Source organism: Geotrypetes seraphini, chromosome 11 (assembly GCF_902459505.1).
Source record: "Geotrypetes seraphini chromosome 11, aGeoSer1.1, whole genome shotgun sequence".
Taxonomy (NCBI): domain Eukaryota; kingdom Metazoa; phylum Chordata; class Amphibia; order Gymnophiona; family Dermophiidae; genus Geotrypetes; species Geotrypetes seraphini.
Genome location: NC_047094.1, coordinates 114328901 through 114341278, shown reverse-complemented (window position 1 = coordinate 114341278; position 12378 = coordinate 114328901). Strand labels below are relative to the sequence as shown.

Here is a 12378-nt window from a genome sequence, read left to right as displayed (position 1 = left end):
TCAAGGCAACTTATAGAGAGGGACGAGGAGGAAGAAGAGAAGAGGAGAGTAGGAAGGGGGGGGGGGGAGAGGGGAAGGGGAGGATACAGGTGATTAAGTGTCAAATAGCTGAGTTTTCAATTTCTTCCGGAATATGGTCTGTTTAGGTTCCATTCTGATCACTTCATTAAGGTCATTCCAAGTTTTTACACCAAGAAAGGTGAGCATGGACCTTGTGACAATGCCAATTTCGATCCTTAACTTTCAAGTCAAATAAGCAGTCTGCCCCTTGGAAGCAAACCCTTGACTTCAGAGTCTGCCCAAAAAAGGGATCCTCTACAGCAGTGGTTACCAACCCTGTCCTGAAGGACCACCAGGCAAGACAGGTTTTCAGAATAGCCCTAATGAATATGCATGAGAGAGATTTGCATCTAATGGAGATTTCAGACATGCAAATCTGCCCCATGCATATTCATTAGGGCTATCCTGAAAACCTGACTGGCCTGGTGGTCCTCCAGGACAGGGTTGGGAACCACTGCTCTACAGCACCAAGAAGCCTTGCAGACGATTAGCAAAAAAAGACCAAACTTACCTGAAAAGAAACACAAGCAGCCATCTTGCTTGTAGAGAGACAACAGAGGATTTGGAGGACAGCCCAGAAGGATGGGAGGCGAAGCAAAAGAATGCTATTGAAGCTCCCTAGAAGAATTCTCGTGAGAAGGGATCGACTACCCCACATGTTCAGGAATGGAGTCTTGTCACACTAGAATATAACTTATTTGAATAGAGAAAAGAAGTATTTGTATTTCCATTGCATTATTGCTGGTACCCAACAGATTTCCATGGCTAGCAGGAGTCTCATTGGTATGCAGTAACCTCTGTCTGAATAATGACGACAACCACAAAGAAAGTGTCCACAGCCTGGGAGCCCTACTGGACTCAAATCTATCATTCACGGACCACGTCTCCCAAATAGTGTCAATCTCCCTGTACCACTTCTGCCTGCTGAGGAGCATCCGTACATACTTCTCTGAACCTGAATTTGCCCAGTTACTATGGCTATTGTGCTGTCTCATGACAGTGGTATGGATTACAATAATGCTTTACTAGAAGGCCTATCTGCCAGAAACCTCTCTCACCTCCAATGCATCTGAAATGCCACAGTCTACTATTAAAAATATTGAGCATCTGTGACCACGTCACCTCAGTGCTAGCATCGGTTCATTGGCTGCCTATCAAGAAGCGCTGCATCTTCAAAGCTCTAGTCCTGCATTCAAAATCTTCAAGAAATTGGTATCAGGCTATATGATTCCCAAGCTACCAATCTATAACCCAAACCGACTGTTAAGATCCCAGAAAGATGGCTGTCCCTACCCGCACCCTCAAAACAGAATCAGCCTACTGGCACTTCATGCCCAAACGATGGAACCTCACCCCCATCCCCCACCCCCCATCTATCAGAGAGCTGGATGATCTAAGGAACTTTAGGAAGGTCATGAAAGCCTTCCTCTTCACAAATCCAGCTCCATGAAAAGTCCAAGCCTAAATGATCTCAGTTGATCTCATCGACTAGGCCAGGGGTAGGCAATTCTGGTCCTCGGGAGCCAGGTCAGGTTTTCAGGATATCCACAATAAATATGCATGAGAAAGATTTGCATCTCAAGGAGGCAGTGCATGCAAATCCATCTCATACATATTCATTGTGGAGATCCTGAAAACCTGCCCTGGCTCTGGCTCTCGAGGACCGGAATTGCCTATCCCTGGACTAGGTCATAACACTAAGTTCCTCACCAAAGCATGTATAGTTAAGAGTATCTCGTATATTTATATCTACTATAGCATGTATAGTTACCTAGTTTATCTCAGATGTTCTCTATTTACCATAACTCAGTCATTGTACCACTCGCTTTCCAGATACGTCTTGTCCATATTTGTCTTGACTATACTGTGTATGTACTTCTGTAAACCATTCTGGGCTCTTTTGGGAGGATGGGCTAAATTAATGAATGAATTGATAAATAGAAACTAAAATAAATCTATTGTTTTGGAGGACAGACATTCATTCAATTCCTAAACCTTGCTTATACACAAGAAAATTGAGTATTCAGTGATTTTCCACAAACACACAAATGAACAAAAAATTGTAAATTTATTTGTAGTTTTATACTGTAAAAACAAATTCATAGTTCAAAATGGCTAATGCAAATCTTATGTATTAATATGAACCCTTCCATAAGAAATACTTCTACAATTTGGAAGAAATCAAGCATGTGTTTCACTGATAAACTGAACATTGTACAGACTAACACACAGGAGCACATTACTTTTAAATAATCTGGCTTTTAAAAAGAAATTAAAAGTTTTTGTATTTGGCAGTACACAGTATTTATACAAAGGTTAACGGCATACCACCTCCCACCCTAAGCTTTGGGTGTTGCATTTGATGCTGAGTTTTGGTCCACACTAATCTTGTAAGGCAGTACTGAACCCTTGAATACAATTACAATGGAAGAACCACTTTCTGCTTTTTCACTGCTGTCACAGCAGACTCTTAAAAGACTAAAGAAGTCTCATTTTCATGCAGAGGCTCTGTTGTATTTTAACCTAGGGATGTAGAACAACCAACATTTTACATCTACAATACATAAGAAAATGTACCTGTGAGGTGCAGTGTGATTATACAAATTCTCTTACCAAAATTGCATATTATTCTGGAGCACAGCATTGTGGTCCAGGTGAGTTTTTGAGCAGCCCACTTCCTTGCAATGTGATGCATTGTGGCCTGCTAGTGGTCTCAGTCTTTTATAATGTTGTACAGTTCTTTTGAGGCCACAGAGTGGCTGTCTGAGAAGTGGGAACTCCTCACTGCTTGCTCAGACTACTGTACGTATTGGATATCATTACTTTAAAGTCTAATCCTGTTAGCGTTCGAAGGAAATAGAGTTCATGATGCAGAATCTTGTCCATCTGGCCTCTCCCCAGCCTTGTCATCAGATGCAGCTGTGTCTGATGGGCTCTCTAGAAAAACAAAACGGTTCAGTGGATGGGTACAAGACACACAAGCACATGTCAGTGTTCAAAACACGTATCAACATGATTCTGAATGATGTAGGGGGAAATCTCTGAGCAATGAGCAAATAGCGCAGTTACTTACCTGTAAACGGTGTTATCCGAGGACAGCGGGCAGATAGTCTCATGTGCGGGTGATATCGTCCACAGAACGCAGTATGGACAGTGCAAAAAGTGTATTGGTCACTTTAAGTCAACTTCTTGCGGACCGCCCATACTATGCATGCGTCAGTGCTTTCCCGCCAGACATCAGCGCGCGAAGCCATCAGTTCAGTAAAAAAAAAGCTAAGAAGCCAAATAGGGGAGGTGGGAGGGCTGCGAAAATATCTGCTGCTGACCTCGGATAACACCTGTTACAGGTAGGCAACTGGGTTAAAAGCGGGCAGCATATTCTCAGATGTGGGACTCCCTAGCTGCTAGGATCATGTGTGATGTAATACCTTTTGACGTTTTGTATCCCGTTTTCCCCAAAGAGCTCAGAACGGGTTACAAGTTAAACATACATAATATACAGCTAACAGGTTACGATTTGCACTGGGATCTGCCCTAATTTCAGTACAAGTTTACAATACAAGTTTTTATCATTACTTGACACGTACTAAGGGTCTAATACTAATATACAGTTTTCAGGTTACAATTTGCTATAGTTACAATGTATGATTTGAGGTATTACGCACATAGGGCCTGATTCCGTATAGGGTGTCCAGTCTCAGCAGCTACATAAGCCGCTTTTGAGAATCACACATGGGCGTCCTAACACAGAATCGCACGTGTCCTAAGGACAGATGCTTAACCTTGCCTAACCACCCCGATTCTCTAACCAGCGCCCAAGTCACAGGTGCCATTTTTAATTGCACTGTCGCCGAGCTGATCATTAACACGAGTCTGGCAAATTCAGAAGGGCTGGAGGGAAGTTGGCATCTAAGTGGAAAATAAATTTCGAAGAACAGTTTGGCCAGACTATTGCGTCTGAAATGTTTCTCCAAACGGCAGTGGGATGTAAAGGTATGAATTGAAGACCAGGTGGCTGCTTTACAGGTGTCCTCATGGGAGCTGAATGCAGATGAGTTACTGAAGTTGCCTTTGCCCGAACTTTATGTGCGGTGACACGGCCTTCCAGTGTCGGCCCAGCCCGAGCATAGCAAAAGGAGATACAGTCTGCCAACCATGTGGAGATGGTTCTCTTGGTGACACTGAGGCCTTGGTGCAAGGAAATGAACAGCATCGCAGATTTTATTCTATCTCAAATAAACATTGAATGCTTGAGTGTTTGGAACGCCATTGGTAATGACTACACCAAAGTGTACGTGTTTAGCTATTAGCGAAGTCAAGTTAAATTTCTGTTATTGTCTACAATAAAGTGCAAACATTGAAGGTTCATTTAGTAAAATACGTCTAATTTTTTTTTTTTGCAAAAAAATGTCATTTTTATTATTATTTGACGACAGGAGAATGTTTTCCTATTCTTTTTATGGTTGTAATACTGATTAATGGGGTTCTAAGGAATCCACCCCCACTTGTTTTTCAATAAAACACATTGATTAAAAAAAAGAAGACATTTTATAACAAGTCTATCATTGTTGAATGTGAAACATAAAAGTTATAGCTATAATACCAAGAAATTTGCTCCATTAAGCAAAAATAATAGCAAGTGGAAAAACTGAGCTTTATGTAATCAGTGGCTTTGAGGGACCCCAGGATGAGCTTTGAAAAAAATAAATCAAATACATTTTCTGATCAAGCACAAATTCACGGGAAATTTCAATTCGTACAGTTTTTCCAACTTTAGTTTTTTTCTGGAAAACCCTAGTTCTGTGTGCACAGTGGATGTCATGTGGCCAAGGAGATGCATCATCTGACGAACAGGGATTTGTTGAAGAGAGAAGATGGGCATATTTGGACTAGAATGTCGAGTGTGTTGTGGAAGAAAGGGAATGCTCCAATCGATTCCAGCATTTGAGTGGGTTGGAGACGAGATTTGTCATAATTGCAAAGCTGAGCATAGAGAATGACAGTGTAACAGAATTTGTCATCATCTCCGTCCCTGAGGATAACCGCGGGAAACAATCCCCATGACATTCTATAAGGACAGAGGGAAGAACAAGGTATGAATGGGCACAACCACTGCCTTGCAATGAAGAATGCTGGTGTAGAAGGACTGAGGTTGAGATAGACAGGAGATGGTTAGAACATAAGACCATAAGCGATGCCTTACTGGGACAGACCGAAGATCCATCAACCCCAGTATCCTGTTTCCAACAGTGGCCAATCCAGGTCCCAAGTACCTGGCAGAAACCTAAAGAGTTGCAGCATTCCAGAGCTGAGAGATTGTGATGTCATAATGCCTCATTCCACCAACGCCTAAGAGCCAACCACATCAGTGATGTCACAATGGCTTCATTGTCCTACACTTGGCTCACATAAGAATCAGAGTATGAATGGGCATAACCACTAACCTTCAAAACTTGCATTGAAGTATGCTGGTGCAGAAGGACCGAGGATGAGATACACACTAAAGAATGACAAGGAATGGTTTCCCACAGTTATCTGCAGGGACGGAGATGGTGACAAATTCTCTAGGAGGTGTATTGTTACAGTCAGCATTTGTTGTACTTGTAGAGGTGTTGGAGCTTTAATTAACCAGTCATCTGGGTACAAGAATACACAAAAACTGTGTGAGCGAAGAAGTGCAGCTATTACTATCAAACTCTTCATGAATACTCTGAGTGCTGATGCTAGACCAAAATGGGAGCATCTTGTACTGAAAGTGATGTACTCCTACTCGAAAGTGGAGATATTTTCTGTGAGCAGGTAGAATTGTAGACTTCTTTGAGATCCAGAGAGTAGAGCCAGTCAATGGTAATAAGGTTCCCAGAGAAACCATTCGGAATTTCTCCTTCACTAAATATTTGTTGAGAGCACGGAAGTCCAGAATTGGATAGAGAACTCGGGTCTTTTTTGGTATGAGGAAATGTTTTGAGTAGGACCCTTGACCCCTCTCCTGCAGAGAAATACTTGTTTGATGGTATTGAGCTGGAGGAGGTGTGGGCGTTTTAGAGGTGTGTGGCAACAGGGTCTGCCCACATGGCCCAACTATAGGCCAGGACACAGGAATGCAATTATAATATACCAGCCCTGGAATAGGGAATAATCTGAATCCAATCCCCTATGCCAATAGCATTACTAACAAGCAAATAACCAGGCTAGGTGTTATAAAAATAAAAGTATTTATTTATATTGAAAGTGGCAAGACAGACTGATTATTAAGTATGAAACAATCTAAGTCTTAGACAGGCTAGAATGCATAAATAATACATTTACCAAGTAACGCGGAAAACAAACACACATTCCCTACAGACTATAATTAGGCCTCCTAACTATGGTACTTCCCCTAGTACAGAAGCTGATACGACCTGTGCATGCAGGCAATGTCGTTCCTCACCAGCTAGACTCTGGCCTAGATGCAGAATCACAACCAACATGGTCTGTATAGGAGAGACCCTGTCGAGGCAGGAATGCTGCAGGTGTTCTGGACAAGGCAGCTAGGCACTGGAAGCTGTAGTCTGAGCCCTAGCATTCTCTTCAGGGGAGAAGCTCAGGCTGCAGGCCTCAGGTAATAATAATAATAATAATAACAACTTTATTTTTGTATACCGCCATACCCCGAAGATTTCTAGGCGGTTCACATTAGTTAAACAGAGATTACAAGTGGTTACATATCAAATTGATCATAGAGTAGTTAAACAGAGATTACAAGTGGTTACATATCAAATTGATCATAGAGTAGCAGACAGCAAGGAGAGAGTATTTACAAGTGATTACATATCAAGTGATTACATATCATAGAGTTGCGAACAGCAAGGAGAGAAGTAGTGGGAAGAGGAGGGAAAACGGGGGAGGGGTGAGGATCAGAAGGGGGGGGGAAGAGGATTGGAAAGGGGCATTAAGGGTCTTGGTCTCAGAATAGGTGAGTTTTGAGTAATTTTCTGAAGTCGAGGTAGTTGTGGGCCTTGAGGACCATTTGGGCTAGCCAAGGGTTTAGTTTGGCGGCTTGGAAGGCGTAGGTTTAGTTTGGCGGCTTGGAAGGCGTAGGTTTTGTCGTAGAGAATGGTTACCAGGAACCGAGCTCTCTTGAGAGTTAATTTTTATAGTCTTTTGGACGCTGTTCCTATCTGGGGAAAATGATGCTTTCCAGGCCTCTTGACCTGAGCATCTTCTAGAAACATCCTTTAGACATTACCTCGGGGGAAAATTCCAGGAACCTTGGTTGCTTCTGGTGGACCCCAAAATGTTTGGGTATCAAGTTGTCCGAAAGGACCGGTGTGCCCCGGATAAGGATTCAAGTCTGGAACATGTGATAACATGTCTCAGTTGCTTCACTTCAGTGTGTCACTGATAAGACACTAAAGAAGCAGTCTCAATTTCAGAGATAAAATGTATTCTGCTTCTTTTAAAAATCTAGGTGAAGGCCTAACTCCTACAGAGGGTTGAGAGTTCTTGGTGGAGGATTCTTTGATGGGAATTGAAGACAACTCTCTTGGAGGGCGGCCTGGGATTTTTTTCTGAAAATGAAGGACATAGCCCTGTCTCACTATCTGAAAGACTTGGTGGTCTGTTGTTATCAAGGACCATCATTGGTAAAAATGAATGAGATGGCCCTCTATAAGGAGAATCTGAGGTATGGGTTGTAGAATACTGGCAAGGCTCTCTAGGACAAAAGATGGTTGAGATTTTTGTTTAAGACCGAGCTTGTGACTTTTGAGGTCTCTGCTGCTTGAGGTGCTTCTGTTGTAGAGCTCGAGATAGGGGTGGAAAATGGAACATACCTCCATTTGAAGTAATAGAAAGTGCATTTAGAGATGTAATAACACTTAGCTGTTTGAGGTTTAGAAGCTTTTGAAGATGATAGTGTTGTCATAGGATCCTCATGTCTTAATTTTTGAGTTGCTTCTTCAATTTTATCCCCAAACAAAATCACCTCTTAGGCAGGAAATGTTGGCCAAATGTTCCTTGACATTAGCATCCCCTCAAAGCCATGCCTGCCTCTCCTCATGGCAACAGAAACAGTTGAGGTTTGTGAAGTGACATTGAGAGCATCAAATACCGAATCTGCCATATATTTTCCGGTGTCAAACAGATCATTAGTACTGTGATGGAATGAGTCTAGATGGTCTGATGGGATATATTGTTCATATTCCGACAGCTTCTGAAGCAGAGTTTTCATGTAGAAAGACATGTATAACTGAGAATCCTGCTGGTTAGCATGGAGCTCTGAAAGATTCTATATCCAAATTTATACAGAGTTCTACCCTCTCTTCCAGGTGGATTACTGGTGTAGGTTCTGAAACTTAGTCTTTTTTCAATGCAGACTCTACAAGTAGGGATTGATACAGAAATTGTGGTCCGTCGAACCCTGAACAACACTGGATCCTGTATAGTGTGTCTAGTTTTCATACGTTTGTTAATCAGTGTTTGAACAGTAAAGCAATGTGGTCAATGGTTCAACTCAGTAGAGGATTTTCAAGTCCTGCTTGTATACAACCCAGAGGACAGTATCAGGGTAGCAGTTACATTTTACAGTGATTATTCTAAAGTAATAACAAGAGGATCATAAATTCAGGATGAGTTCCTAAGGATCATTAAGAAATCTTTTTGAATTATTCATGTTAGTAAACTGTAAGCATTTAAAAAAAATAGTAATAGAAAGTCTATGCTCTTTAATTTCTTGTTCTTTAAAAGCATAATTAGAGCAGGTTGATATCGTTGAATGCTAAAGAGATTCAGGAATTTTAAGGTGGGCACACCTGCATTCCATTAACAAGGTCATTTTTGACATGTCTAGGCATATAACAAGAGCATTTATGCATTGCATATATAAGCAAAACTAAAATTTAGGAAAAGTCATTATATGCACATGTAGAACTCTAGGGATGCATATATTTTAAATGGGCATGACGGAGTACAGAATGATGTGGGGAAAAAAAAATTGTCCCCATCCCGTCCCCACAGACTGTCTGATCCCATCCACACAAGTCTTGAATAGCTATTTTATATTGAAATCATTTTATTAAAGTATAAAAAGGAACAATATGCTATACAACTGTCATTTTATAAGTCACAAATGCAGAAAAAGGATCAACACAACCCATCTCCCCTCACAATACCCCCTCCACTTTCAGGAAAACTGAAAGCTACACAGAAAATTCATCCTAACAGAATACCTTAATCACCCACACAGAACACAAATGCCAAACACATAATAACTGACCAAAAATGATAAATGTAAATTAAAACAAAATCCCAAGAAGTCTCTGTGTCCATATACTCCCTCCCATGTCCAGCATTGCCCCTCTCTGTCCATGTACCATTCCCATGCTGCATCTCCCTTTGAGTCCTGATTTTTCTCCCCATGCCCATTAGTTCCCCTCTATTTCTGGTAACTCTGCGTCTCTCCCTCTCTCTGCTTTGTTCAGTATTTCATTCCCTATTCTTTCATTCGCTTAGTATGGCATCTCTTTTTCCCTTCTCTTCCCTTTAGCCCCTTCCCCAACACGTCCAGCAACTCTCCCCCCCCTTTCCTCAAGCTCCCCCTCCTCCTCCTCTGTAGCTCTCTCCCTTCCCTTCAGCTCCAGCCTCCCCTCCATATGTCATACACCTCTCACTCCTTTACCTTCAGCTCCAGCCCCCCTCCCATGCCCTTTTGTTCAGCCCCAACCCCCCTCCTGAGCCAATTCCTCCTCTTTGCCTCACTTTGCTCCCTGTCCATCAGGGCTGAAGGCTCCAGCTCCCCCACTCGCTCGCGGGTCCAGACGGCTTCCCTCCCTGCCGTTGGCACTGGCACACACCTTACAGAGTGAGCCGATCTCTACATAGGTTTGCTCCACGGTGCTCGTGGCCTTCCCTTTGCTGGGCTCCTCTTTATGACACAACTTCCTGTCTTTGTGAAAAAAGGAAGTTGCGTCATAAGGAGGAGCCTGGCAGAGGGAAGATCACGAGCACTGTAGAGCAGGCCTGTATAGAGATCGGCTTGCAATGAAAGGTGTGTGCCAGTGGCAGGGAGGGAGGGGAAGCCAGCTGGAGCTGCCGGACCCTTGAGCAGGGGTGGGGTGTGTTTAGGGCCTGGACCAGCGATTGGGGGGGGGGAAGGATGGGGAGATATCAGGGAGCTGTGGTCTGTGGCGGTGAAAAGCTTTGGTCCCATGCCGGTGGTGAACAGATATCGACTTTACCTGTTCCTGCGGTTACCCGCAGGACAGGGTCACTGTGTCATTCTCTAACTTGGAATACCTAAAGAATAGAAGTAGACTTCCTATTTTACAAGCTGCAAGAGTGGGAATTTGAGAAAGCAGGATCTTTTCCCCCTACTATATGAAACTACATTGGCTGCTGATAACAGAAAGCATCAAGTTTAAATTTGGCATCGCTGCCTTTATAATCCTCGAAGGAAATGCCCCCCAACTACTTAACAGTTGGTCATCGTACTCCAGGGTGCCTCCAACAGATATTCCACCAGAAATCTTTTGTCACTTAAAATTCTCAGCAAGCTACAATATAAAGTCTACCAGGCAAATTACCTTATCCAAACAATATCAATTAGCAAAATGCTGGAACCAACTACCATTTAAACTATGATCTTGTGACCACTATCTCAGAGTTCAGAAAACTTTCAAAAGCATTTCGGTACCAAGACAGGGAGCCAACCCTGAAGTAACTGAAACAGTAAATTGTAAAATCACGTTTCTACACTGTGTAATGCCTGCCAATTCCTGGGACAAAACAAAGAAGCCACAATGACCTACTTGTACTTGTAACTATATAGTTGAAACTATGACCTGACTCTTAATAGTTGTATTGATCTACCTGTACTAGCAACCCTACTGAATGTCTGTGCCAAGAAAGACACACCGAGGATTATAGATTCTACAACTAGAGCTTCTGTTTTCAGGTTATAACCAATAAACCACTACAAATCAGATAAAGAGGCAAACACCAGAAGATACCACTTCCTCTAGCACATTGTTCTTCAAATTTTCTTGTGGCCGTGACTGCATAATGTCAACCAAATAAAAAACTGTCGACACCCCACAAGAGGTGCAGAATAATTACGGAGGTCCTACCCATGTCGTGATCCCATTTGGGATTCCGATTATCAGTTAGGTAAGCTCTGGTCTAACACTCTTATCACCCCTGTCTTTGCCCATCTTCAAGTCCACCACTCTGCTTTGATGCCATTTTCATGCCGAAAACCTTGGTTTAAAAGTGGCTGATGAGTCTCCTCTCTCGTTCCTCTGGCTCTGCAACACCACTGTTCCCAGTGATGAGGATCAAAGCTGGTGGTAAGGACACAGAAGCATCAAGGTTGGGATTGGGTGGTGAGGACAGTCTGATGGAGAGGGTTGGGAAAAATACAAACTGGTGAATGGAGGAATGCAAGTGCTGGGGAATGTGAGTACTGATTTGTTATGGCAGAATATTGATGTTATGGAAATCCAAGTACTGTATTTAATTCAACTGGAAAAAAAAAACTCCACTCAACAGGACTTATGCCATACAAATATTAAACTTTTGCATCTTCAAAAATAACCCCTAATTAGCTAAACAGCTAAATTTATAAAATGTAAACACCAAAAAATAAAAATAAGCTCTAGTTATAATGAAGATTTGCAATCATACAAACTGCTACGACTGAGCCAATGATTGAGTGCTTCCTACAGATATCCCCTCTTGAAGATAACTCACAATGGTGCCAGATACAGAGGTCTAGTATTCCTTCATAATTATGAGTTTGATCAACTAAATCATTACCAAACACAACAGAGTCAGATGAAATTATGACCTGACACTAAATATTCTACAAGGTCCACCTCCAAGAACATGCATGCAATTTGCTACATTTTAACCTATGGATTGGAATTATTAAATAGGCCCTGAAATTATCTCTCTTTTTTTCTTTTTAATTCTTGCATCCTGCACCATCTCCTGTTCTAGGTGGCTCACAACAAAACAATATGAAAGCATGTGATCAATACATTAACAATGATATTAAGGAAAAACACTTGACAGGAAAACAGGAGACACTGGACATGGGTGATGCGTCAAAAGTGCGGTGGATAAAGTTGCACCGACAAACACACACAGGACATATGTGCCTTCTCTTTTACGCTTTGAGGAGGGGTGCTCGCGCTCCCGTTGGAAGGGTGTGTGTGTGTGGGGGGGGAACCCCCCACCACTACACTGAAAACTCCCGAACTGGGGAAAAAATGGGAGTCCCATCCCCACTAACGGGAGCGCAAGGACTTCTAACTGTAGTCGGCGGGTTTCCCCCACACC

The 12378-nt window shown here is 42.4% G+C and overlaps 1 protein-coding gene across 11 annotated transcripts in view; it reads right to left on the bottom strand.

The window, feature by feature from the left end:
* Positions 1-738: 738 nt before the first annotated feature.
* The window catches only part of PKIG (cAMP-dependent protein kinase inhibitor gamma), a 97817-nt gene continuing 86177 nt past the window's right edge, over positions 739-12378 (bottom strand). For 10 of the 11 annotated variants that reach the window (XM_033914674.1, XM_033914677.1, XM_033914676.1 and 7 more), the window contains one exon: positions 2110-2997. In XM_033914674.1, the coding sequence (XP_033770565.1) occupies positions 2924-2997 (74 nt within the window). In that variant the 3' untranslated portion in view covers positions 2110-2923. Of the gene's footprint in view, positions 754-1831; positions 2998-12378 lie in introns of those variants that run through there. The other variant, XR_004536483.1, reaches the window with a different exon arrangement.